Below are 25,351 nucleotides of genomic sequence, written 5' to 3'. Positions count from 1 at the left end.
CACTACCAGCCTCGAGGATGGCAGCTGATTCCACACACCTTGAGCCCGCGAGGCCGCGACCCCGCAAGGCCAAAAATCCCAGACAAGTGCCAGCCTACAGAGTGCCAGCTGCCAGAGAGCCAGGAGAGAGTCTCATGTTTGAAGGTCATCAGAAAGTCAGCTACCTAATCGATCATCAAGCGGAAGACAGTACCTCTGGTTGGCCCATCCCTAATACCAGCGGCCAACGTTATCTATCGTCTTGGACGTCTTGTGCGCAGGCGTTCAGGCGTGACAACATGATTGCGCTCACAAATAGTTGTCGTCCCGGCCAGTCAGTTTGTTGAGGGTGTGCTCGCAGTGACTATTGCTGCCACCGGCCAACTCCGCCTCACTGATCTGCACTCACGTGACATGGAGACCCCACAACACTCAACACCGGAATTTTACGCCACCTCATTTTCGTTGTTACGTAAAGTGGTCTTTTCGACTCACTGCTGCTCGCTGCCACCAGCACCTTGCACCCCCATCTCAAAGACATCTCTCGACTTGCATCACCCAAAAACACTTCCATCTTTCCCCCAAAGCACGCCGCTCGAGTCGACGTGCCCCCCCTCACCACGATCCCTCCGCGTCTGCTTCGCCGCGGTCTCTTCCTCACCTCGGCCCCCGCCGCCGCTGCCATCGCGCCGAGACTGCGTTTCATCCCCGTCCGTTACAACTCCGACATGGCGTCCAAGAACGACGCGCCGACCCAGCCGGTCGTGACAATGGAGAAGGTGCGTTGGCGGAGACAGAGGGCGGAGTCGTGAAAGGGAAGGGTGCTTTATTTCCTTTGCCCCGAGGTGTTGCATCTGCATAGCAAGTGGCAGGTGGCACAAAGGTGGAGCGGGTCCACCGCGCCGTCTAGTACGCGAGCAGCGCATGAGCCCCTGTCTCGTCATGTGCCCGCGACCACACTCAGCCTTTCCGGCAGAGACGACGGCCCACTGGTGCATCTCACTAACCTCAGACCGGCAAGCGTGACTACCTCGTCGACCTCGAGAAGCGCGCCCAGCAGTCGTGGGCGCAGCAGGGAACGTTCGAGACGGACCCCGCGCCGCTTCCCGAGGGCGTGAAGAGCTACGCCGACTTTTTCGAGCAGGGCCTCTCCATTGAGGAGGTCCAGGCCAAGTACCCAAAGTGGTTCGGCACCTTCCCCTACCCCTACATGAACGGCTCGCTTCACCTCGGCCACGCTTTCACCGTCTCCAAGATCGAGTTCGCTGCAGGCTTTGAGCGTATGCGCGGCAAGCGTGTCCTTTTCCCGGTTGGCTACCACGCCACTGGTATGCCCATCAAGGTATGTTGTGCTTGGCCCGCTCCGCCCGCCCGAGCTAATGCCAGGCTTCGTCCGACAAGCTTATTAGGGAAATGGAGATGTTTGGCGAGGACTTCTCGGGCTTCAAGGAGGAGGTTGTTGAGGAGAAGGCCGAGAAGGCAGCCTCCTCCGACCCGTCCAAGGCAAAGAAGGGCAAGCTCAACGCCAAGTCGACTGGCCTCACTTACCAGTTCCAGATCTTGGAGCTCATTGGCGTGCCCCGCGAGGAGATCAAGAAGTTCGCCGACCCCCTCCACTGGCTCGAGTTCTTCCCCCCTATCGCGACCGAGGACCTGACCAACCTCGGTGCCCGTGTTGACTGGCGCCGTCAGTTCCTCACAACCCCCGCCAACCCCTATTACGACAGCTTCGTACGCTGGCAGATGAACAAGCTCCACGACCAGGGCCGCATCAAGTTCGGCAAGCGCTACACCATCTACTCGCCCAAGGACGGCCAGCCCTGCATGGACCACGACCGTCAGTCGGGTGAGGCCGTCAACCCCCAGGAGTACACCGCCGTCAAGATGAAGGTCCTGGAGTGGGGCCCGAACGTTTCTTCCGAGGTCAAGCAGGCTGTCGGCGGCAAGACTGTCCACCTCGTTGCTGCCACCCTCCGCCCCGAGACCATGTACGGCCAGACCAACTGCTTCGTCGGTCCCAGCCTTGACTACGGCCTGTACGAGGCGTCTGACTCGGAGCTCTGGCTTCTTACCGACAGAGCTGCTCGCAACATGGCTTACCAGGGTATCTTCGACCGGCCTGAGGGTGTCTTCAAGAAGGTGGTGGACGTCAAGGGTGCCGAGGTTGTCGGCACCAAGGTCAACCCTCCCTTCGGCGTCGTTCCCGAGGTCTACGTCCTGCCCATGGAGGGTGTCCTCGCCACCAAGGGTACCGGTGTCGTTACCTCGGTTCCCTCGGACTCGCCCGACGACTACCGTACCCTCATGGACCTCCGCAAGAAGCCTGAGATGTACAAGATCGACCCCAAGTGGGCTGCTGTCGACCCCATCTCGGTTCTCTCAACTCCCAAGTACGGCGACATGGCGGCCGAGAAGCTCTGCACGGAGCTCAAGATTCAGTCGCAGCGTGACGTCAAGCAGCTCGCCGAGGCTAAGGAGCTCGCCTACAAGGAGGGCTTCTACAGCGGTGTCATGACTGTGGGCGACTTCAAGGGCGAGACGGTCCAGGATGCCAAGCCCAAGGTCCGCCAGCAGATCATCGACGCTGGCCTCGGTGTTGCCTACGCCGAGCCCGAGAGCGAGGTCATCTCGCGCTCGGCTGACGTGTGCGTTGTCGCTCTCGTTGACCAGTGGTACCTCGACTACGGAGAGGAGGAGTGGAAGAAGGTGGCTGAGGACCTCCTCGCCAAGATGAACACCTTCGTCCCCGAGACCCGCAACAACTTCGAGGCCGTTCTCAACTGGCTGAACAAGTGGGCGTGCGCTCGCTCGTACGGCCTCGGCTCGAAGCTTCCTTGGGACCAGCAGTTCCTTGTCGAGTCCCTCTCCGACTCGACCATCTACATGTCGTACTACACTGTCGCCAACCTGCTCCACACCGACCGCTGGGGTAAGGAAGGCAAGTATGGCATCAAACCTGAGGACATGACCGACGCCATGTGGGAGTACGTTCTCTGCGACGGCGCCTACCCTGCCGACGCAAAGATCTCCAAGGACATTGCCGCCGAGCTCAAGTACTCGTTCCAGTACTTCTACCCCCTCGACATTCGTTCGTCGGGCAAAGACCTCATCCCCAATCACCTTACCTTCTGGATCTACGTCCACGCCGCCATCTTCCCCGAGAAGCACTGGCCTCGCGCGGTCCGCGCCAACGGCCACCTCATGCTTAATGGCAAGAAAATGTCCAAGTCGACCGGCAACTTCCTTACCATGCGCGAGGCTACTCAGAAGTTTGGCGCCGACGCCGTCCGTCTCACTCTCGCCGACGCCGGTGACGACATCACCGACGCCAACTTCGAGGAGACTGTCGCCAACGCTGCCATTCTCCGTCTACACACTGCGTGCACCTGGGCTGAGGAAGTCAAGAAGGAGGCTGGCAACCTGCGCACGGGCGACTTCAACGAGCACGACAAGCAGTTCCAGGCTGAGATGGACAGCCTCATCGAGGGCGCATACAAGGCGTACACCGAGATGAACTTCAAGGAGGCGCTCAAGCTCGGCCTGTACGACTTTGAGAACGCACGCAACTGGTACCGTGTGGTGTCGCAGCCCGAGAACGGCGGCCAGGGCATGCACAAGGAGCTTCTCTTCTCGTGGATCCGCAACAACGCGCTCCTCCTTACGCCCTTTACCCCCCACTTCTCCGAGTTCATCTGGCAGGACATTCTCGGCGAGAAGACGTCGGTCCAGAACGCGCTCTTCCCCAAGCCTTCGGGCCCCTCCAACACCGAGGTCCTCGACGAGCTGGCGTATCTGCGTGGCGTTGTGGACTCGGTGCGCTCCGCAGAGCTCTCGCTCGGCCGCAGGAAGGGCGGCAAGGGCAAGCAGCCCACCGGGCCGGTCTTCGACCCCTCCAAGCCCAAGGCAGCACGCATCTACGTCGCGACCGAGTTCCCCGCGTGGCAGGTGAAGACGATGGACATCGTCGCGTCGGCATGGGACGAGAAGGCTGGCGCGATTGACGAGCCCGCGATGCGCAAGGCGCTCGCGGACGCCGGCTTGAACAAGGACAAGAAGGCCATGCCCTACGTCCAGCTGCTGAAGAAGAAGGCGGCGACGGCTGGCAAGCGCGCGTTCGCGTCCAAGCTTGCGTTCGACGAGCTCGAGGCCCTCAAGCTGCTCTCGCCATACATCAAGACGCAGCTCAAGTACGACACCGTCGACGTCGTTTCGGTCGCGGACGCCAAGAAGCACATTGAGGCGAACGGCGCCAGCGACGGTTGGTCGCCGGAGCGCGTCGAGATGTCGGAGCCCGGGTCGCCCGCGGTGCAGTTCTGGAACCTGTAAGGTGCTGGACATACAGGCTAGGGGCGTGCGGGGCACGCGTAGTAGAAGGCATACAGTAGAGTAGCCTACATGCATAGTTCTGTCGCAGTGGCGTAAGGGTGGCGTAGGTGTACATGCACATGGTATCAATGCGGGATATAAACAGTGTTGGAACTCTTAGCTAGTGGCATCCCTTGGCCCTCTTCTCGCGCTCGACGGTCTGGAGTTAGCCTTGTGGAGTGACGGAGATGCCTACCTTGACAAACTGCCGTGCATCCCAGTCGGACATGACGGGATCGATGTCGTCTCGGGGAATCATGACCTCAAGGAACTGGAGGAACCACCACTGGACGGCGAGGATGGCGCAGAGGATAGGCCCGAACACGGGCCCGCCAGCATAATGCGCCGCGAGGCGCTCATACGGCGTCTTCTGCGGACTCGCAAGTACGCGGTAGTACACGGCCTCGGTGCGCTCGGCCACCGCCTCCCACGAGTACATGGTCTTGACGCGCTCGTGCGCGCGAGCAGCATCATGTTGTCCGCTCTGCACGGTGCGGATAGCATTCCCGAGTGCGCGGACGACGTCGTCCTCGTCCGCGCGCGCGAACTCGACCATGTCTCTCGGCAGGACCTCGGGGACGCCGCCGACGCGCGTCGCGACAACGAAGAGGCCGGCGCACGCCGCCTCGATGATCGATGTTCCGAACGCCTCCGTCAAGCTCGTGCTGAGGTAGATGTGGCCGCGGGTGAGGGTTGCGCGCACGTCCGCCGGGCGCACGGCGCCGAGCAGCTCGATCCGGTCTTGCAGCCGGTGGTTTTCGCGCATCTGCAGTAGGTCGACCATTTTCGGGCCGTCGCCGCCTACGACGAAGCGCACGCGCGGGAACAGCTCGCAGATCACCGGCGCAGACGAGACGAGCAGGTCGATGCCTTTGCGGTACACGAGGCGCGAGATGACGACCACCGTGATCTCGTCTGTTGGGATGGGGGTGGGGGCGGGCGCGAACTGGCTCGGCACGAGCGCGTTTGGGATCACGCTTACGCGGTCGGGCGGGAGCTCGGCGCGCAGTACCGTGTTCTCGCGTCCCGTGTTCGAGACGCAGATTACTGCGTCAGCCGTGCGCAAGGCGCTGGCCAGCAGTTTGTTCGTCAGTACACCGACGGCATCGGCGAAGCTGAAGAGCGAGTGGTCTGTGAATACGGTGCGCACGCCGAAGAGCGGCGCGTGGTGCATCGCCTCATGCGCGAGCGAGGACAGCGTGCCGTGCCCGTGCACGAGGGTGATGCGCTCGCGCAGGATGATAGAGCGGAAGTAGGGGAGGAAGAGGAGGTAGTTTGGCAGCGAGGCTGAGCTGGCGAGCGGGACGAAGGGGACATGGTATACTTTGATGCCGGGAGCAAGGTAGCGGATGCCGACACGCTTGTCGTGATGATGGGTGATGACAATAACCTGGAGTCAGCGCACAGGAATACGCTTAATAAGGCCACTCCTCCTTGGCGCGCGCCGACGCGCATGCTCCTTCGATGTCGCGCCCCGCCCTGCACTCACCTTGTGCCCCCTCCTTGCTAACTCCACACCCAGGCTGTAGATATGCCCCTCCACGCCCCCGACATTTGGATGGAAAAAATCCGATACCATTCTGTTCACGAGAAGGAATGTGATGAGCCATGCATACCATACGAAGGCTACAATGCGCTCACGCTAATGCCACCTTGCCCGGCTTGCCGGCGGGCACGTCGCCGTCCGACTCGCTGACGCTCTCCTCGACCTCGGTCTCGTCGCTCGCGTCGCTGTCGGCGTCGACCCCGTCGCCTTCCGCAACAGGCTTGTTTCTGGAAGCCGTGTCGACGATGGTGGATGTCGATGAGGTGGCAGATTTGGAAGCCGGCGTTGAAATCTCCTTGAGCGCCGCGAGCATCTGTGTCTGCACCTTCTCGATGAGCTCGTTAATGTTCTCCGCTGTATAGCCGTCGGTAGATACGGGCGGGAGGACTGACATCAGTGTCTGAGCTCTGCGCCACGAGATAGAGGCTACCGCCTACTCACCACGCAGCTTGAGAGACCCCCGCCGGAAGTACTTGCCCGGCTTGAGCAGCTTTGAGTAGCTCTCACACACAATGGGCACGATGGGCACACCGGCGCGGATCGCCATGTGGAAGGCGCCCTTCTTGAAGGGGAGCAGGAACGGCTCGTCGCTAAGATGGCGAGTGCCTTCTGGGAAGACGAACACCGAAATCTGGGTGAGCAATCCGCTAAAGCTGGCGTTGCAACCTACCTTCTTCCTCTTCATCTCGTCGCCCGCCGCGTTCATCATCGCCACGGCACTCTTGTTATTCTTGCGGTCAAGGAACACCGAACCCGAGAGAATCACTGGGGTCAGCTTGCCCAGATGTAATACTCACTGAATGTCCCAAGGCCGGGGACCCACTTCAGCGACTTCTTGGCCATGATGGCCGCGCGCTTCGGGAACATGCGGCCGAGATACAGGATGTCGACCATGCTGAAGTAATTAGCTCCGTCAGCCGGGGTACGCACCTCTGGTGATTGCCAAGAATGACGGCAGGCCCAGTAGCCTGGAGGTTGAGCAAGTGCTCCTCGCCTTCCATCTGAATGTACCACCCGATGATAGGTGCGCAGAGGTAGTAGAAGGTGCGAGCAACGTAAAAGTCAACGTTGAAGCGCTTGCCGATGAGGGCCAGGATGATGGCCTCAAACGTCGCGATGAAGCCGACGACGGCGAGGACGGTGCCGTATACGGCCATGCCCAGCTTGTACTGAATCGCGCCCATGTTGTAGACGGAAGTGGAGGGGTTTGATGTGGAGGTTAAGAGAGTTGAAGATGTGGCTTGATGTTGATGATGCGGAATGAATGTTGTCGTCAGAAGGTCATTATACGTTCAGAAGAGTGGGCAAGGCTTGAGGGGGTGTTCTGGACAGAGAAGATGGAGGAGAAGAGATGAAATGAGGAGCTTGAGGAGGAGATGGAGGAGGAGGAGGAGGAGGAGGAGGCGGAGATGAGATGTAGTCAAGGAGGAGAGGAGGCGGGTGGAGTTGTGGGGGAGGGGGAGCAAGGAGACGGAGAAAGCGATGGTCAGACGAGGAGAGGGAGGGCGGTGGTCACCGCGTGTGGTGGGGAGGGAAGGTTCATGCCCGCCCACGGAGCGTCCACCCCAGCCTGCGCTCCAACGTCCGAAATCCCCGCCAAACCACGTGCATTACACGCATCGCCGACATTTGATTCCGCGCACCACCCAACTGTGGCTGCTGCGTCACTCACTGGCTGGCGTCCCTGGGTGGGTGACGCTTCACTCGCCGCCGCCCAACACCTCCAGCTCCGAGTCATCCACTCTCCCTCATACATCCATCCCATCTCATCAGCTCGCCACGACGGCCCTCGGCATCATGGCAGCTCAGACAGGGAGCCTTTTCCGTGAGCTCTCCCCTCTCCTGCTGTCAGTCAGCTCACCCAAGGCTCCGAGGACATGAGCCTCGTGCAGCTCTACATTCCCTCCGAGGTCGCCCACGACACCATCTATGAGCTCGGCGAGATGTCCAACTTCCAGTTCAAGGACGTGAGTCAGTGACATGCGCATGCAGCTGATCGCAGCTCAACCCTTCGCTTTCGACGTTCCAGCGCCCCTTCACCCCGCGCCTGCGCCGCCTCGCCGAGATGGCGCGTCGCATTCGCCTCTTCAAGTCGCAGATCACGGCTCTCGAGCCGCCCGTGGGCATTCCACCGCTTTCGGCTATCCCTCCCTTTACCTGCGTCGGTCCGCGGGCGCAGAACGCGTTCGATGAGCTTGACGATAAGCTTAAGGAGCACGAGCGCCGTCTCGCGGAGATGAACCGCTCTTGGGAGGACCTCGGCAAAAGGAAGGGCGAGCTCGAGGAGAAGAAGTGGGTTCTTCGCGAGACCGCTGCCTTCTTTAACGAGGCCGAGCACCGTCACACTGAGATCCGCTCCTCTTTCGAGGACAACGTCGATGGCACCACGCCACTTCTCGACGCCGCCGCCGAGTACGGCACGCTCCCCGGCGAGTCGATGGCTGGCTTTGACCTCGAGTTTGTAGCCGGTACCATCGAGCGCACGCGCATGCCTACTTTTGAGCGCATTCTCTGGCGTGTTCTTCGCGGCAACCTGTACATGAACTACTCGGAGATCGAGGAGCCTTTTGTCGACGCCGTTACTGGCGTCTCGACGTACAAGGATGTGTTCATCATCTTCGCGCACGGCGACGAGCTGCTTGCGAAGATTCGCAAGGTTGCTGAATCGATGGGCGGCACGCTCTACCAGATCGACTCGGCGCCGGACAAGCGTGCCGACGCGCTTCGCGAGACCCAAACCCGTCTCGAGGACGTCGACGCTGTGCTCTACAACGTGTCGCAGACCCGCCGCGTCGAGCTCAGCAAGATCGCTGAGGGTCTCGAGGCCTGGAAGGACGCCGTCCGCAAGGAGGAAGAGGTATGCAAGACACTCAACCTCCTTTCGTTCGACCAGAGCCGCAAAACGCTCGTCGCTGAGGGCTGGACCCCCACCTCGGACATCACCGCCGTGCAGCTTGGTCTGCGCAGGGCCACTGAGACGGCCGGCACTTCGGTTCCCGCCGTCTTGTCTGAGCTTCGCACAACGCAGACCCCGCCCACTTTCCACCGCACTGACAAGTTTACCGAGGCATTCCAGTCGATCATTGACGCCTACGGTGTGGCGACGTACAAGGAGGTCAACCCTGGTCTCTTCACCGTCATCACCTTCCCCTTCCTTTTCGCGTGCATGTTCGGCGACGTCGGCCACGGAATTCTGGCTGCACTCGCTGCCGGTGCAATGATCTTCTTTGAGAAGAGCCTCATCGGCAAGGGCGGCGAAATGTTCCAGACCTTCTTCTACGGCCGCTACATTATCGTCCTAATGGGCCTCTTCTCCATTTACACTGGCTTCATGTACAACGACATCTTCTCCAAGTCAATGTACATCTGGAAGTCGGGATGGGCGTGGCCCGAGAACCCGCAGGGTCAGGTCTCTGCAACGCCCCTCGACCGTCGCTACCCCTTCGGCCTCGACCCCCTTTGGCATGGCGCCGACAACGCACTTATCTTCATCAACTCGTACAAGATGAAGATGTCCATCGTTATTGGCGTCATTCACATGACCTTCGCCATTTGCCTCAACGTCCCTAACTTCATCCAGTTCAAGCAGCGCCGCCGCATCTGGGCTGAATTTGTTCCCCAGATCCTCTTCATGTGGTGCATCTTCGGCTACCTCATTTTGTGCATCCTCTACAAGTGGGCGACCGACTGGAGCAAGAGCGATCTGCCTCCTCCTGGCCTCCTCAACATGCTTATCTACATGTTCCTTTCGCCTGGCACCGTGCCTGAGGGCTCGAAGCTGTACGCTGGCCAGGGCTTCTTCCAGACCATTCTCCTCCTTATTGCGCTCATCTGCGTTCCTTGGATGCTCTGCACTCTCCCCTACCTTGAGTGGAAGGAGCACAAGGACATTGCAAGCCAGGGCTACCAGGGCCTCGCGGTCGCCGACAACGGGCGCGCCTCAACGGATGCTGAGCTCGAGGACGAGGAGGAGGGTGCCGGCCAGCCCGTGGCCAGAGACGATGACGAGCACCACGAGTTTGACATGGGCGAGATTGTCGTGCACCAGGTCATCCACACCATCGAGTTCTGCCTCGGCTGTATCTCGAATACGGCCTCGTACCTGCGTCTCTGGGCGCTGTCCCTTGCGCACGCCCAGCTCTCCGAGGTGTTGTGGGACATGACGATGTCCAGCGCACTTGGCTACTCGGGCGGCGTCATTGGCGGCACCCTCATGCTCGTGCCCATCTTCGCCATGTGGTTCACGCTCACAATCTGCATCTTGTGTGTTATGGAGGGCCTTTCCGCGTTCCTGCACGCCCTGCGTCTTCACTGGGTGAGTCTGCTTGTCGCGAAGTCATGTGGACGAGCTAACAACAGGTCGAGTTCGCCGGCAAGTTCTACCAGGCTGGCGGCTACCCCTTCTCGCCCCTCACCTTTGTGCAGGACGAGGAAGAGATGGAGTAGGCGTCAGATCTACCCTGCCATTTCGGTAACACAATATGTGGGGCGAAAAATACCTCTCCTTGCCGCAACTGGCCAATGCAAAGAATCTTGAAGACGTTGCCTTGCGCGTCATCGTGCGCGTTACCACTGACAACGGAGGCCTTTTCTGTTGCACTAACTGCAGAAAACGATATGACGGTGGCAACAGTTTTCTCTCCCGGGGCGAACTCAACCAGACACTGTTTGCTTGGGCCTCGCTGGAGTGCACATGTTCGGCGCGATCGCAAATCAAGCCATCTGCCATGAGGTCAGAGGTGCATACATTTTGAGGTACAGGGCTAAGATGACAAGGCAATACAATACTGACACTGACACCAACTGCGACTACGCACGCTTGCGGTACTCCCTCTTGAGGAACAGGCTGGAATGCCAGCCGAGCAGGGCTACACCAACCATAACGGCCCAAATGAGATTACCCCCGAGGACGTGCCTATCGACGCTGAGCGCAAAGAGGGCGTTGGCCGCGCCGGGTCCAATAACGCGTGTGCAGGCGGAGAAGAATGCCGCGAGGCCTGTCGTCAGGCGATCCTTCGGGAAACCCACCATTCAAGGCGCCGAGACTGCGGCGGTTGGGCGCGGCGTCGTTGGTCATGATGAGGTTGCACGCGAAGGCCATGTTGCTGACCGCGCCCAGGAGGAGGACGGCGGCGACGCCCGCCCACTCGAGCGCCGCGTGCGTGCGCGCGAGGACGTTGAGGAGGGGCAGAAGAACAAAGGTGGGGATGTAGAGGGCGATGAGGATGCGGAAGAGGCGGGTTGCGCCGACGTGGGCTACGAGTCTGGGGAACACAAAGAGCTGCACGCCGACGGTGGCTATGCCGCGGAGGCTGAGGGCACTCCCGATCTGCGCCTCGCTGAAGCCCAGGCCGCCAAGCTTGGCGGGCGTGAAGAAGAACAGCGGGAGGAGGGCTTGGTACGCGATCGCTTCGAGTGACATGAGCGCGAAGCTGTACATGAGCGGCCAGATCGCCGGGTCCCGAAGGAGCTCGCGAGCCGAGAGACTGCGCTCGTGAACCTCTTCCATCTCTCCTGCGGTTTGGGCGCAGTCGGGCAGAGTCTCCTCCATCCACAGAAGGGCCACGATGCCCGCGAGCGCCGGGAAGAGGCCCGCGACGAACGAGGGCAGGAAGTATGGGTACGTCGCGAGGAACGGAAGCGTGTCCCCTAGTACCGGGAATGTCACGGTGATGTTGGAAAGATAGCCGCCGACCATGGAGGCGAGGATGGTGCCGATTGCCAGCGAGAGCGGGAAGAGGCTGAAGGCGCGCGCCTGGTTGCTCTCGTCCGTGATCTCGCCGATGACGCTCTTGAGGACGGCGACGTTGCCGTTGGCAAGCCCGTTGATCGCCCGCGTCGCCACGAGCATGGTCAGTGACTTGCTCAGGCCGAAGGTCGCAGCTGAGACGGCGCTGAATGCACAACCCTGGGGTCAGAGTTGCCTGAGGTCGCTCACGATGAGGAGAACCGGCTTGCGCCCGATCCGGTCGCTCAAGCTTCCCCAGTGGAAGACAGTGAGGAGCTCGGTGAACGCAAACACGCTCTCGACCTTCTATCAGCGCTGTGCAGCGGAGGGCGCACGATGCCGGCGTAGAAGCCTGCGCGACGCGGGTCGTCCACCACCCCAATGTCGAGGAGCATCTGGTTAATGAAAGGGAAGCAGACGAGGTACGAGATGGGCTCGGTGGCGCGGAGGAAGAGGACGATCGCGAGCTGAGTTGATGGCAGCGGGGTGGGGGCCTTGACCTCGGCTTCAGGCTCGGAGTACATGTGAGCTGGTGTTGGCAGGGGATGTGGGGCATGGGTAGTGAGACCCGAGCCGTATCCCGCGCGATCGCCGTGGAGCGGCGTTGTCTCCGTCGGCTGCCGATCCCTCCTTCCCGCAGACGCTTCAGAAGCATGTTCCTCTGTCATTGTTTTCTTGCGCTGCAGTGAGGTGCGATGGTGGAAGATGAAGGATGGTGTGGACGGCGTCAAGAGGTCGAGAGCATGAGGGTATTTGAATCACACGGTCAAGACCGGCGATCCGGCGCCGGTGACCGAAGGCGCAGGGCGCAGTCGGCCAGTTGCTTGTTGCGCCTCCTCGCCTCATCGCTTGCGTTTACCCCTGCGCCTTTGCTCCACTGTTCTTAAGATGTGGAGATGTCTTAATTGCTTCACGACACGCCCCTCGTTCTGGATCTCACGCCCTTATCTGACAACTGTACTGCGCCCTGGTCTGCGTCTCCCCCAATCGCTCCACTGTATCCCAGCGATGTCTTCGCACGTGGACACTAATTTCACTGCAACGATCTTGCAGCAACCCAAAGCTTCTGAAGGGGAAGGATACCGAGCATGCTAAGGCGAAGGGCGGTGTAGGACGCGCTTGACCGTATGGCTTGACTTTCTGCAAGGTTCGCGCGCAGCACACAAGCAAAGTTGGGGTTGGGAGTGAGGAAAGCTGACACCTTCAAGCTCACCCCTGGCGAGCGGTGAGCCTACGCCGTGCTGGAGTTACCTGCCGCCCGGGGCAACATGACGACAACATGCGTTGACACCATGGCCATCTGACAACCTCCCCAGCACTTGCGATACTCCCAATTACACACCCGGTGCCACATCGAGCACTTCGCCGGCGATGTGCAGCCTCATATCGGTGGGGGTACAGCTCCCAAAGCCTTTGCTCCGGCTGAGCGGCCCGCCCTTCAAATCACTCTCTGGTTATAGTACGGCTTCTCCGCCCCGGTTGAAATGTGAGTGCCGAGGCGTGCTCCGTCACTGCCATACGAACCGTACGTCCTGTGGAACGGCCATCTCAGAAAGCGAAAGGGACGGCCTTCAATGCCACCGGAGCCAGATGTTGGTGAAGCGCTGGTAAACGTCGTGGAGATATTGTTCAAAGATGGTGTCGGCTTCCGGCTAGCCAAGCCCTCGACTCCGGCCGCTACCACGCTTGACCCACAAGCTCATTCGACACGTCCCCGATCACCTCGTCGCGCGGCCGTCAAGCGACAGCTCCGTCAAAGGACAACACTGCCAAGCCATCACCTGGCCACGAGGCTTCATAAAAGCGACACGTGCGTGGAACAGGCCGGACGCTGGACGTCTCATGCGGGTTCTCGGTTAACTCGTGATGAAGAACAAAATAGTGTACGGCGGTAATAGCAGACCTTACGGAGATCACCATTACATCTCGCGGCATGCACTCAGAAAGCTATAGAGACCAAGATACCACTCAACTTTCATGCTCGTCAGAAGAGTGGAGAGAAGAAGAGGAGGAACAAGAAAAGGAGGAAGAGGAGGACGAAGAGGTGAACTGCGCAGTAGAAGAGGACGCTCGCGAAGAGCGCAGAAACGGCGACTCCTCTTCCTCTGCATTTTCAGGCTCCATCGTTTCCAGTCGATATGTTTCTGTCCCAACCCTCGCGATGTACTCCGCCGTCGTGAGATACTCCACTGGACCAATGGGAGAGGGGCGAGGCTCGTCACTGTTCCACAACGACATGACCGAGCGGACACGGTCCTGGAACGAGACACCATCCGCGAATTTGACGACGTGGTCTTCCAGTTCCTCAAGACCAAAAGGAATGGTAATCGAGCGACCAGCATAGGCTGGAAGGGAGTCGAAGTTGACGAAGGTGCGCTTAATTGGACGATTTGTGCCTTGCACGAAGCATGCGATCGACCCCGCGATCCGCATGCACAGGTTGTCCAGGCTCTCTGTGGGGTTGAGCGACGCCAGGACATACACGATCTCCTCGAGGGTCGGGCAGTCGTCAATAAAGCTCACATCGAGCGTCGATTCCATTGGATGTACCGTGCAAGGAATGATGGAGCGGTGGTCCAGGTTGATGACCATCTTGCGCGTGCCGGTGGGGAGATCCTCAAATGGCGAGCCGCGCGCCATCGCCGAGGTGGGTGCCCCGAACGGATCCCACGCGAATAGCACGACACACTCCGTCGAGAAGGGGCATTTGGGCAAAGTGGTGTGCTCGCTAGGCACGTCGCCGTTCTCCCAGAAGCGAATCATCCGGGGCTTCAGCAGGGTGGTGTTGGCAACGACGAACAGGAAGCCGGTCCAGTAAATGTCGAGGACGGGGTCGATCGGGAGGTAGGGAGAGGGCGGGGGCTCAAGGCGCTCGACATTGCCAGCGTCAGTTCTCTTAGACGCCCTTCCCCGAGTGTACACGTCCCGAAGCGGAATGAACTCCAGGCAGTGGCTGTACTCGATAGATAATCTTGGGGGGCGCCTCCAGGAGTGCACGTCCTTGAGGAAATAGAACGCTGGGTGGTCTATAAATTCGTTATTGACACCTCCTTCGAAGTATCCATCCAGCGCGGTAAGATGCCGGCCTAGAATTATGCTAGCCTTCTCTGCCCAAGCTCGACAGACGAGCCGGAGGTGGAGGAGGGCCCATGTGTCGGCTTCCTCAAAAAGTTTGTCGACGAGGTGCGGATACATGCGTCCGTCAAAACCGAAGTCGCGCCGGGGCCTAGGAGGGCCGTGGCGGGCCATGAGAGGTTTGGACGCGGGTTCGGCAGCGGTTAGTTGCAGGCGCATGTCGGTACTCACCACTTCGTCGGTATGCATAAGCCCTCATGCCGCTTGTATGCGAAGAGTTTGATGTGGGAGATGAAGGCGGTGAATCCTCGTCTGGCGAGAAGTATCCCAGGTTGTAATCCTTGCGCTTTTTCCAGCGGTAGGGCCGGTGCCCCCTATTAGCGGTGGCGGGAATGAGGTTCATGATGTCGGGTTTGTGGGTGGAGAAGAGTCAGAAACAGAGAGGCGAAGCTCAAGAAAATAAACATGACTGCGTGGTGATCCGTGCCACGGGCGAGTGGCTGGACCCAGGGTATATCACTCGCGGTCCATGACTGGTGGGCGACGGTGTCCGAGCGCGAACAGGCCATACCGTCTTCGGGCCCCAACTCCCCAAAAGCTTCTTGTTCAGCCTCGGAGCGGAAGGGGGGGGGAAGTAGAGGGGTCAATGCACCGGTTGATGCGAGAGCAGCCGGCAGGCTCGCAGGTCGCGACATTTAGCAATTTCGGGATGAGTCCAGATATCCTCCCGGTTGTGGATCAAGGCTTCGAGAGAGGCGCCCCTGCGCTGGGAGCAGGCACTGCTGACACCATGAAGTACAGCGTAAGAAGGGGATGTAAGTTGCTCACATAGCTTGAGGGCTGATATGATTGGGAAGGGAGAGGTGAAAGAAGAGGAGGGCTCGGCAGGTGATGGAGAAGAGCACGGCCGCTCCGTTCGCCGTGAGTCTCCGACACCCTCGAATCAACTGCTCACAAACAAACATCTGGACCACCTCCCTCGTCTAAACTCACGACGCCCCGGCGCGCATGTGCCCCCACCGTCGCGCCGTTTAACTCAGCCAGCCACCACCCCGAGCCCTAATCAGCTCCCGCCACCGCGACAGCGACCCCCACCGCTTCAAGCGGCTCTCGGAACGCGGTAGGGGGGCGAGCTCGCGCGGCATCGCCGTGTCAGCGTGCTCGTGGTAGCACCACCTGCAGAACCAGGTGCGTAGGTCGCGCGTCACCCACTCGCACGGTTCTGGTTCAGCGCCGTCTAGCCGGTGGCATACCGGCGTAATTATCGAGGCGCGAGTCGCCAGGGCACCAGTACGGCGGGTGGGCTGCAGGGAGGCTAAGGTCTGGCGCGTTCTGGCAAAAGGGGGAGGAAGGGGAAGGCGATGAGCTGCAAGGGGAAGAGGCAGAAGAGGAGGAGTGAGCAGAAGGGGAGGGAGAAGAGGTGGGGGTCTGTTCCGGGATGGGCGTGAGGTAGAGCATGTGAGACATGGGCGGATGCAGAGAAGAGATGGAGCGCGGCAGTTATAGAGGCGTGCGGCGAGCTCTCTGTGAATCGTAAGTCACACTTGGATGTGTGGTGCGGTGCGAGGTGTGCCATGGATAGAACGACTGAACCCGCTGTTGTGCCACAGCCACCACCTCTCCCAAGGCTGGCTCTTGGCGTGCATCTGAGCCGCACTGAGATGGCTCGATGCTGGCCACAATGCGCTTGCTGCGACGACCTAGGACAGTCGATATAGCTGAGGCTGGGGAGAAACAGTCATAACATGTGCAGCGCTTGAATGACGTGGTGATCGTTTCAGTAACTCATGACGGACGAACGTAGACATAGTCAAGCGGTGACGCGGGGAGGAATGCGCCGGAGCAGATCTCCGCCGACTCGCCAGTGACACACACGGCGTGCTTGGCGGTGAGTTGCCGGCACCTAGATCACCGGCGAGCACAGCACGTGGTTCGCGTCTTCTTAGCGGATCAGCGGATGAGTCTCGGGTGGCGATGGCTCGGTGCCTGACCAACACGAATGAATGGCGTCAATGAATAATGGATCTGGAGAAGCGACTCAAAGAAGACAAGCCAGCGGACGCGTCTCGCGGCCTGCGGCCAACGGCCTACGGCCGTGCGGAGATGCGCGATGGCGCACGCGTGTGGTTCCGCTTCCCACGGCCATTGTCCCACTTTACGCCCTTAAGTAGCTGCCACCTCGCCCCTCCCTCCATTCAACTTCTTACCCATTCACATCCGCGCATCCAGAACCCGATCCCACGTCTTCGATGGCCAAGGTCCACTTCGAACCGCCCGTGCCCTCCGAGGCTCGCGATTCCCGTCGGCCCCGCGCACCCACATCCTGCGCACCTCTCACACACCCCGCAATAGCGCACAGCGAGACAAGCCCGTCCAGCGAAACGACGCCGTCCAGCGCGTTCGACATGTGGGCCGGCTGCGACCTCGCAGAGCATCTAAACTTCGTCCTCTTCGGCCCCGCCTTGCCCAAGAGAGTCGCCCAGCTCCGTGACGACCTCGGCGTGCGGAGCAAGCCCACGGCAGCCATGCGCCGCATCGCCCAGCAACCCCCGGCGGAGATCCAGCCGCCTGCCGCAGCGTTTGCCAACGTCACCCTTCCGGGAGGTTGGCGGAGCGCCCACCGGTCATGGTACGAGGACCGTTGTGGCCGAGTACTTGTCAAGCAGCCCACTTGGCTGGACGTGCTTTGGTGCAGCGCTGCCGAGGCTGCAAGTCGCGAAGGAGCGAAGGCGGCTGCCAAGCCGCAGGTGAAGGAAGAGCCGCACATTCAAGTCCCGAGTCAGATACAGCCACGTGAGTCGACTGCCGACATTGCTGACCGCTGTGCCGCCCGTTTTCTGCCGCACCAGGTGGAAGAACTCGTACACCCAGGACGTATGCGTCCATTGTAATCGCGACTGGGCGTTCATGCCGCGCAACACGCGCGTGTGCTCAAACCCTCCAAAGGTCCGCGCTGGGCGTGAGTAGTGTAGCTGTATTCGACTGTAGTGATCCAACTTGTATGTCAGTCTCAAGATCAAGTCAGGTAGAGTATTGTCAGCCGCGGTGTAAGATCGATCTGTCAGTGGCTCCGGATGCGTACCTTAAAATCACAAATGGGCATGCTCTCCTACAACTGCCGTACACCTCGAGCCATCTACGTGAGATTGATATCGTTGAGCGCCACAGATCTGTAAGTCAGCATATACGTGTGTTCAAACCCACGTGGCCGCGCGATGATGTCCTGCTGTCAGCGCGAACGAGCTAACCACATACCTTCATACTGCCGGACCGTCTCACCAGTCGCGAGATCCCAGAGCCGCGCCGCGTGGTCGCTGGACGCGGTGACGAGGTACGCCGAATCTGCGGAGAATGCAGCGTCCCACACCCAGCGCTGGTGTCCCTCAAGCGTGCGATCCAGCGTGTACTCGTAGTCCTTTGTGCTCCAGAGCTTGACTGTTGTGTCGGCGGAGCATGTGGCGAGGAAGCGTGTATCGGGCGAAAGAAGACAGCGGGTGATATACTTGGAGTGGGCGAGAAACGAGGTTACGGGGACGAGGGAAGGTGTCTCGCTGCCACTCTGAATGCGCCAGACGAACACCGTCCCCAGATTATTGCCAGCTACCAGCGTCCCGCCGTCGCTTGCAATGCTCACGGAGCGGATGGGCACGTCTTCGGCCGGCACAAGCTCATGCGTACACGTGTTCTCGCCCAAGTCCCAGATCTTGACACTGCCCACCTGGTCGCAGCTGATAAGCTCGCCCTGGTTGGGATGGATCACCACATCGTTTACCATTGTCCCCTCGTGCTTGTAGGTGCGCTGCACCTGCCCAGTTCTTTGAATAAGCACCCTCCAGAATCGGAACGCACCTTGTATCCCACACCTTGACTGTCCCGTCTTCGGAGCCCGTTACGATCCACTTGCCCTGTGCAGAGTATTGCAGTGCCGTCACGTTGCCTGTGTGTCCGTCCAGCGTCATTACCGGCGTATTTGATAGCGAGGGGATGTCCCATATCCTGGTGTCAGCGCGAATGTGCGCAGAAAACGCACCGTACTGCCGTATTGCCCACAGCGTTGCCTGCCGCGGCGAGATACATTTTGTCTGGGCTGATCGCGAGACGGTTCACTTGTTTCTGCGCGTCAGCGGGGCAGCGGCTGCGGAGCTCACCCATTGTGGTTGAAGCGGAATCTGGCGATAGCAGATACCGCTCCACGCCTCCCAAAATCGGATCGTATGGTCGTCTGCTATCAGCGGGATGTGCTTGCCTTGCCAAAGTGCTATCATTCCGACATTGGAGAAGGTTGAGGGGCACACTCACATCCGGCGGTGCACAGCACGACACTCATCTCGGCCGCCTGCTGTGATGGCGAGTCCGAGGCATAGGCTTGCCCCGGCTGCGCGTGGGCGGCGGGGGGCATTGTTGGCGCGATCGTTTGGGATGTCAATGTCGAGGATCGAAGACTGGCGCGCGTGAAGATGGAACAGTGACGTCTGACGCTCTGACGGTCTGACGGAAGCAAATAGGCTACAAGCACACGCGCTGAACCGGAGCGTTCTGGAGTCTCCTCCACACATCCTGCTGATGTCCCGTCTCATGTCTAAACGTCGGTCCTCCTTTCCTCAACGCCGATACGCCAACATGCTGACTAGGCCTGGAATAGCACACGTCATGCCTCCAGAGCCTCTGGACCACGGATCCTCGTCGCCCCGAACATCGCCCATGTACAATTTCACTCGTCAGCAGCAGAAGCCCAATCCCTCACCAGCCATCACAATGTCTACATGTCATGTTCATATCCTATTCATAGTACAAAGGCTTGTCGGGCTATGGGCGGCGTTCAGCCGGACAGAAACAGGCGTCTAGGGTGCCTTCGTCTTGCCTGCTTAGCTTGCGAGGCGGCTCTATGCGCGCTGGTCGCGCTTATCCGAGGGCCTTGCGGAGGGCTTCCTTCTCGGTCGGGTTGAGGGACTTTGGGAACACGACGTTCCAGCGCACGCGCAGGTCGCCGACCTTTTTGATACTGCTGGCCTTGGAGATGGGCATGCCCTCGCCCTTCACGACGGTCTCCTCTCCGGGCTGGACGATGTGTCCCGCGGGGATGGAGACGTCTATCCGACGACCATCGAGCTGCTCGATCTGCTTGGTGATGGGGCCGCCGCCCTCGGGGCCAAGCAGCGCCTGCGACAGCGTGAGGTTGACCTGCACGACGAGGTCGTCGCCCTCGCGCTTGAAGCGCGGGTGCTCCTTCTCTTGGATGACAAACTTGATGTTCTGACCGCGACCGTACTCGTCTTCGTTGCCGGCGCCCGCGAACGTCACCTTGGTGCCAGCCTTCCATCCAGGCTTGTAGGCCACCTCGAGAATCTTCTCTTCGCTCCGCCCGTTGCGCATGTGGCGCGTGATTTTGAGGCGCTTCGTGCCGCCCTTGTAAAGCTCTTCGAGACTGAGAGGAAGTGGCCGCTCGATCTCGGCAACAGGTGTTGGCGGCTCCGGCTCGGCGTACCCGCCTGGCATGCCACCCATGCCGCCCATGCCGCCCATACCAGGCATGCCACCCATGCCGCCCATGCCACCCATTCCGCCCATGCCGCCGCGGCCAGCGCGACGGCGAGTACCTCCGCCGGGGAAGCCACCACCGCCGAAGGATGCGTACTCGTCGCCACCGCCGCCGCCGCCGCTGCCCATCTGGGAGAAGAATGCACTGAGGTTAGCTCTATTGGACGTTTAAACTCACTTGAAGATGTCGTTGGGATCGGTCGCGTGGAAGGAGAAGCCGGGGCCGCCGCCGCCGGCGCCGAACGAGGAAAAGCCCGGGCCGCCGCCGCCGCCTCCGCCGGGCATGCCGCCCTTGAGACCTTCCTCGCCGAACTGGTCATAGATCTTGCGTTTCTCGGGGTCGGACAATACTTCGTATGCCTCGCCGACCTGGAGGGGTTAGCTGATGTCTGTGGAGCAATTCCGGCTCACCTTCTTGAACTTCTCCTCGGCGGTCGCGCGCTTGTCGCCGGGGTTCTTGTCTGGGTGCCACTTGAGAGACTCTTTGCGGTAGGCCTTCTTGATGTCGGCCTCGGACGCGTCCTTGCTGAGGCCTAGCGTCTGGCGTTAAGTGTCGTGTGACGGTGTGGCTTGGGGGGGCGAGATTAACGCACCTTGTAATATTCCGTATTGTTCACCATGTTGGGGAGGTGAGGGAGTGAGTGAGAGGGGAGAGGGGGTGTGGAAGAAGAGGGGGGGAGTAGTTGAATACGAGTCAAGCTGTGAATGGAAGCTCAAGGGGGCGGATGGAGGATGGCCGGATTGGTGGCACGCGCTGTGGTGAAGATGGCCTGTACGTCACAATCGAGACCTCTCGTTCCCCCGACCATGTTCCAGTACATACTAGCATTTTCTGCTCATCACATACAATATGGTCAATTAGCGGGAGCATATTTCTAATCACCTCTGTACGCAGGTGGACCCGATTGTGCTCCTCAAGAAGCGCGGCCGCGGCTCGAGAGAGCACCAGAGTGCTCAGAGAGAGCTTGAGCAATTGAGCAGCTGAGACTGAGATGTACCAGGCACATTGTAGGACATCAACTTCCAGTAATGGTTGGAATGACGAGAAGAGCTCGGCACGTTGGCATGCGGGCCTGCCTCGTGTCTGCCTCGCGTCCGTGCACAATCTCAACAAGGTCTGGCATGCTACAACACAGAACCGCAATATCGGGTCTCTGAATCGCGCCGTTAAATACATGGGTGTGTTGCGACCTGCGGGGCGTGGTCAAGGAGCTAGGTGAGGCGATGGACGAGTGGCACGCGACCAACATGTTATTGATAGAGTCGCCGTAGTGAGCTACCTTGATGCTACTCTTCGGCCTCCAGCGCCATGCGTACATCTTTCTCTGTCTTTATATGTCTAGCCTGATGTTCAAACACTCACTCCGAGCACGAGGTCTGCGAGAATGTCGCCTGCTGGAGGGCATTAAGTGCGGGATGAGGATGAGCAGCGATCTCACCTCCACCTCCACCACGCCACGTTGCGGATCCAACATTGTGGATCGTCATCGTCTTCGCCATCTCCGCTCTTCAGCTCATCCCTCCATCTCTCCTCCGCTTCTCTTCGACCAACTCGCATCGGGTCGAGCGACTTAATTGCTCGACCGCTCACCGCCTCGCCTGTCCGCCGTCGCCTGACTCCTCAAACTCATACACCCACTCCTCGTCCTCGACCCTCTCCGGCCCGCTAACCCCTTCCCCCTCCCCCATCCCTCACCATGCTCTTCGGCTTCGGCAACATCCTTCTCGCAGCGCTGCTGCTAGTAAACGCCGTCGCTATTCTCAACGAGGAGCGTTTCCTTGCGCGGAGTACGTACAGCCTATTTCGCATCGTCCAAAGCTGACCGCGCCTCGATGACCTCCTCTCCCTCCGCCATGTTGCCCCGCGCCTCTATATTGCCGTCACCCCATGCCTTCCTGAGATTGTTTTTTCCCGCTGTACAGTCGGATGGTCCACACGCGGCAACCCAGCAGCCAACTCCGGGTTCGGGAACGTACCCGATCCCACATATGACGGCGCCTACGGCGGTAACCCGGACGGCGTGAGCTTCAAGACCAAGGTCGTGAATCTTATCGGGGCAGTGCGGACATTGATGCGACGTGAGTTGTTGGCCCCTTGTTGAGGCTATATGAGCAGAAGGACAAAGCTGACCTTAGTGCCGCTCATAGTCATCAATGTTGTGGTGTAAGCTGACGGTCTTGACACGGCTGACGACAGGATTCTCTTCCTCCTCATTGCGGGATAGCCCTTGTAGCGCATGCATCTATAGACTGTTCTGGGAGTCCGAGACGGGGTTGCAGTAGTTGCCAGGAGAGATGCCCCGAGGGGGGAAGAGCTTATGTGAAAGGCATGCAAAGCAGCTCAGACCTTCCGATGCAATGGTCTATGTATTCACGTACACAATGTTTGGACTATCATGACAGGATACTCCATGCATGCATGCATAGGACGGCGAGCTCAAGACATGACTCGCAGCTCATGAAGGCAGCAGTTCAGAACGCGTCGCGTCAATTTCACCCGCCGCAAACAGCGTTGCCTCCACTCCATCACTCACATGAAACCACGAACCAGCACTTCAGCCAAGCCTCCCGCCCCGCATCCCAGCGCGGCGCAGCAGGCAGCGTATGCGCACAGCATCGCGGACCTCGAGCTGCCCAAGACGACACTGACCAAGCTCGCCAAAGGCTCGGTGCGTCTCCTCTCCACCTAGTCCTCCTCCTACCGTCCTTCCTCCGTCCTCTAGGCTCCACCCCGCCTTCCCCCTGTCGCTCTCCAGCTTACAGCACCCAGATCCCCGATAACGTCAAAATGCAGCAGGACGTTGTGCAGGCCCTCCTGCGCGGCTCGACGCTCTTCATCAACTACCTTTGTGAGGCGTGCGGAAACTGGGCTAATGGCAGCTGCTGCGTGAGCATCATCATCGCGTCAAGCGTGCCGCGCTGCTGCACTCTGCACATCGGCGCTTTCTTCTTCCCTACCCCCTCTCCCCTCCCCTCCCCCCCCCCCCCCCCCCTTTCGTCTGACCCCAGCGCACACGACCAAGCCATCGCGCGCTCCGGCAAGCAGATTACGGCCGGCGACGTTCTCAAAGCCGTGGCGGACATGGACTTCGGGCCGTCGGACGCGCTCCTCCCCCTTCTTGAGCAGGAGCTTGCGTGTAAGTTTACAATGCGGCGCCGCTCACGCTAGCGTACCGCGCCCTGCAAGCAGCTGCGAAGTCGCGCAAGCCGCCAGCGAAGAAGCGGAAGGCGGCGGACGCGAGTGAGACCGGTGACGCGGGCGATGCGGGTGAGGCGGCGGCGGACGAGGAAGAAGAGGAGGACGAGGACGAGGGCGACGAAGGGGAGGAAGGGGGAGAGGAGGGGGAGGGCGAAGAGGACGAGGCTGAGGAGAACGGCGCGTAAGCCGATTTCCAGCTGGCGCCGGGCTTGCGATCCCTCGCGAGCCCTCAGAATTCTTGCATAGCGCGTGCACACTTCTGAACTGTATGTATAACATCTGTCTAGCGTGGTTTCTATGTCCACGGCCTGTCCAGTAGCATGTTCCCGAACGTGCTCGACTCGACGCCCCGCCGAGCCCATTGGCCGGCCTGTTGCACGAACAGAAGGCTCGTTGGTCCATCTCGTCTGCGTTCATCCCTCACAGTGACAGAGGCGTACTTTCGGCTCAAAGCACGGAGGCGCGTCGGCGCCGACCGGCCCCAGCCAGTCGGTGCCACACCACGGCCGTGATCACAGTCTGTAATGGGGCCCACAGGCCCACCCGTAAGTCCGTTTTACACCAGGCCGAGGTTCATGTAACGAAGGGGTGGGGGAAGGCTCGTGTTGCAGTCCACGCTGGTCCCGGATCCCGCTGCGCTACTGAATGACTGAAGCAGAGCGCAGTGGGCATACAACGTGACTGCTCCACTCAAGTAGCGATCGATAGGCCTGGTTAGCTCAGTAGGTCGGTGCTCGCCCACACTCGCCAGCTCTCCCGCGCCAACTCGCCAACTCAAAATACACTGCTGACTGCATCTCTAAGGCACAACCTTGCCGACGATGTTGTAGCGCTGGTGTCAGCTTCGTCCACCTCTCTTCTTTCCGCCCTCCGCTCTACTGTTCTTCCTCTTCACCGCCTTCCCCTCCCACCACTCACCTTGGCAAAGAACGAGTCCCACTGGTCCAGCGTCTTCATCTGCGCCTCATTGAGCGTCGAGTAGTCGCTCACAGCATCCTTGGGGTCGAGCGACGACATGCCGAGCCCGCGGCTGGCATCACGCCCCGCGAACACATTGTATCCCGCCCCCGGGCCGTACATCTCGCGCTTGGACGTCACGTCGTACACCTTGCCCTTGATCGCGACCCAGATGGGCTTGGACGGGTCTTTGCCGTCGCACTGCGCGAGCTCGGACACGGAGATGAGCGTGGACTGGCGTCAGCATGGGGAGGAATGTAGGTGTAGTGTAGGTGTAGGTGTAGGTGTAGGTGGACATGGCGGAAGCGGCAAGCAAGCGCGGCGGCGCGGCGCGGCCGCGGTCGGTTGGCGACTCGCCGCCGCTTGGGCGTTCGGGACTGCGGAGGTGTGGTTTCCGCACATGGCCTGCCGCGCCTCCGCAAGACTTACCTTGGGCGGGGCCAGGTCGGCAGCGGGCGCGGACATGATGGACATCTGGTGTCAGTCGGTCCCGACTCAGCGGCAGTCCGTATCGCCCGGTCACATGGCGATGCGGAGGTCGCATGCTGGTGCTTGTACACACCTGAGCAGCGACGGCAGCACCGGAGGGCTTGGAGAGGAGTTTGGAGGGCGCTTCTTTGGGTGCGGGGGGCGGGGAGCCGTGACGCTTAGGGGTGGCGCGGGTGGGGGGCTTGGAGAGGAGGATGTAGGCGATGATGAGGGCGAGGACGGTGGAGACGACGACGGCGACGGGGTCGATGGTTGGCATAGTGAATGGAGATCGGGATTGGCGGCGACAAGCTAGCCGTTAAATGCGTGGCTCAGGTCCGAGATGGCCGGGTGGCCGGTGGGTGGGCATTCAACATTGCCCCACGGTTAAACCACGCCGAGCCAATACCATAAGCATCAATGCACCACTTCCATTCCATCGTTCCATTGCCGTTGCCATTTCCATTTCCATTGCCATCGCTTCCAGGCGCGGCCG

At 60.3% G+C, this 25,351-nt stretch overlaps 11 protein-coding genes across 11 annotated transcripts; 5 read left to right on the top strand and 6 right to left on the bottom strand.

The window, feature by feature from the left end:
* Nucleotides 1-707: 707 nt before the first annotated feature.
* Nucleotides 708-4,305, top strand: COLE_04136 (uncharacterized protein; the record flags this gene model as incomplete). Its single annotated transcript, XM_018426283.2, has 3 exons — nucleotides 708-758; nucleotides 992-1,321; nucleotides 1,366-4,305. 3 exons carry the CDS (start codon nucleotides 708-710, stop codon nucleotides 4,303-4,305), a joined length of 3,321 nt encoding a protein of 1,106 aa, XP_018282686.1.
* A 160-nt stretch (nucleotides 4,306-4,465) lies between these two features.
* Nucleotides 4,466-7,074, bottom strand: COLE_04135 (uncharacterized protein; the record flags this gene model as incomplete). Its single annotated transcript, XM_018427265.2, has 8 exons — nucleotides 4,466-4,504; nucleotides 4,541-5,734; nucleotides 5,834-5,924; nucleotides 5,986-6,277; nucleotides 6,332-6,521; nucleotides 6,561-6,655; nucleotides 6,688-6,785; nucleotides 6,821-7,074. The coding sequence occupies 8 exons, from the start codon at nucleotides 7,072-7,074 to the stop codon at nucleotides 4,466-4,468; spliced, it is 2,253 nt and encodes a 750-aa protein (XP_018282685.1).
* Nucleotides 7,075-7,687: 613 nt separating this feature from the next.
* On the top strand, nucleotides 7,688-10,336 carry COLE_04134 (uncharacterized protein; the record flags this gene model as incomplete). Its single annotated transcript, XM_018421081.2, has 4 exons — nucleotides 7,688-7,715; nucleotides 7,757-7,857; nucleotides 7,893-10,205; nucleotides 10,250-10,336. The coding sequence occupies 4 exons, from the start codon at nucleotides 7,688-7,690 to the stop codon at nucleotides 10,334-10,336; spliced, it is 2,529 nt and encodes an 842-aa protein (XP_018282684.1).
* Nucleotides 10,337-10,699: 363 nt separating this feature from the next.
* COLE_04133 (uncharacterized protein) lies at nucleotides 10,700-12,142 on the bottom strand (the record flags this gene model as incomplete). Its single annotated transcript, XM_018420136.1, has 4 exons — nucleotides 10,700-10,887; nucleotides 10,919-11,798; nucleotides 11,829-11,921; nucleotides 11,954-12,142. The coding sequence occupies 4 exons, from the start codon at nucleotides 12,140-12,142 to the stop codon at nucleotides 10,700-10,702; spliced, it is 1,350 nt and encodes a 449-aa protein (XP_018282683.1).
* Nucleotides 12,143-13,586: 1,444 nt separating this feature from the next.
* COLE_04132 (uncharacterized protein) lies at nucleotides 13,587-15,096 on the bottom strand (the record flags this gene model as incomplete). Its single annotated transcript, XM_018424728.1, has 2 exons — nucleotides 13,587-14,635; nucleotides 14,925-15,096. The coding sequence occupies 2 exons, from the start codon at nucleotides 15,094-15,096 to the stop codon at nucleotides 13,587-13,589; spliced, it is 1,221 nt and encodes a 406-aa protein (XP_018282682.1).
* A 1,846-nt stretch (nucleotides 15,097-16,942) lies between these two features.
* On the top strand, nucleotides 16,943-17,660 carry COLE_04131 (uncharacterized protein; the record flags this gene model as incomplete). The annotated part of the gene is made up of 2 exons (XM_018426282.2): nucleotides 16,943-17,486; nucleotides 17,518-17,660. 2 exons carry the CDS (start codon nucleotides 16,943-16,945, stop codon nucleotides 17,658-17,660), a joined length of 687 nt encoding a protein of 228 aa, XP_018282681.1.
* A 169-nt stretch (nucleotides 17,661-17,829) lies between these two features.
* COLE_04130 (uncharacterized protein) lies at nucleotides 17,830-19,092 on the bottom strand (the record flags this gene model as incomplete). The annotated part of the gene is made up of 7 exons (XM_018421756.2): nucleotides 17,830-17,863; nucleotides 17,898-17,916; nucleotides 17,949-18,508; nucleotides 18,543-18,689; nucleotides 18,724-18,806; nucleotides 18,842-18,915; nucleotides 18,993-19,092. 7 exons carry the CDS (start codon nucleotides 19,090-19,092, stop codon nucleotides 17,830-17,832), a joined length of 1,017 nt encoding a protein of 338 aa, XP_018282680.1.
* Nucleotides 19,093-19,595: 503 nt separating this feature from the next.
* On the bottom strand, nucleotides 19,596-20,851 carry COLE_04129 (uncharacterized protein; the record flags this gene model as incomplete). The annotated part of the gene is made up of 4 exons (XM_018421080.2): nucleotides 19,596-20,376; nucleotides 20,410-20,600; nucleotides 20,643-20,771; nucleotides 20,825-20,851. 4 exons carry the CDS (start codon nucleotides 20,849-20,851, stop codon nucleotides 19,596-19,598), a joined length of 1,128 nt encoding a protein of 375 aa, XP_018282679.1.
* Nucleotides 20,852-21,928: 1,077 nt separating this feature from the next.
* On the top strand, nucleotides 21,929-22,456 carry COLE_04128 (uncharacterized protein; the record flags this gene model as incomplete). Its single annotated transcript, XM_018425072.1, has 4 exons — nucleotides 21,929-22,019; nucleotides 22,185-22,310; nucleotides 22,368-22,395; nucleotides 22,429-22,456. The coding sequence occupies 4 exons, from the start codon at nucleotides 21,929-21,931 to the stop codon at nucleotides 22,454-22,456; spliced, it is 273 nt and encodes a 90-aa protein (XP_018282678.1).
* Nucleotides 22,457-22,765: 309 nt separating this feature from the next.
* Nucleotides 22,766-23,615, top strand: COLE_04127 (uncharacterized protein; the record flags this gene model as incomplete). The annotated part of the gene is made up of 4 exons (XM_065626326.1): nucleotides 22,766-22,900; nucleotides 23,002-23,087; nucleotides 23,241-23,368; nucleotides 23,401-23,615. The coding sequence occupies 4 exons, from the start codon at nucleotides 22,766-22,768 to the stop codon at nucleotides 23,613-23,615; spliced, it is 564 nt and encodes a 187-aa protein (XP_065482407.1).
* Nucleotides 23,616-24,627: 1,012 nt separating this feature from the next.
* On the bottom strand, nucleotides 24,628-25,135 carry COLE_04126 (uncharacterized protein; the record flags this gene model as incomplete). The annotated part of the gene is made up of 2 exons (XM_018421754.2): nucleotides 24,628-24,861; nucleotides 24,950-25,135. The coding sequence occupies 2 exons, from the start codon at nucleotides 25,133-25,135 to the stop codon at nucleotides 24,628-24,630; spliced, it is 420 nt and encodes a 139-aa protein (XP_018282675.1).
* Between the last annotated feature and the right edge of the window lie 216 nt (nucleotides 25,136-25,351).

This window comes from Cutaneotrichosporon oleaginosum (assembly GCF_008065305.1).
Source record: "Cutaneotrichosporon oleaginosum strain ATCC 20508 chromosome Unknown ATCC20508_contig03, whole genome shotgun sequence".
NCBI classification, from domain to species: domain Eukaryota; kingdom Fungi; phylum Basidiomycota; class Tremellomycetes; order Trichosporonales; family Trichosporonaceae; genus Cutaneotrichosporon; species Cutaneotrichosporon oleaginosum.
Note: the sequence above shows the minus strand (reverse complement) of the source record. Positions and strands in the feature narration are given on the sequence as shown.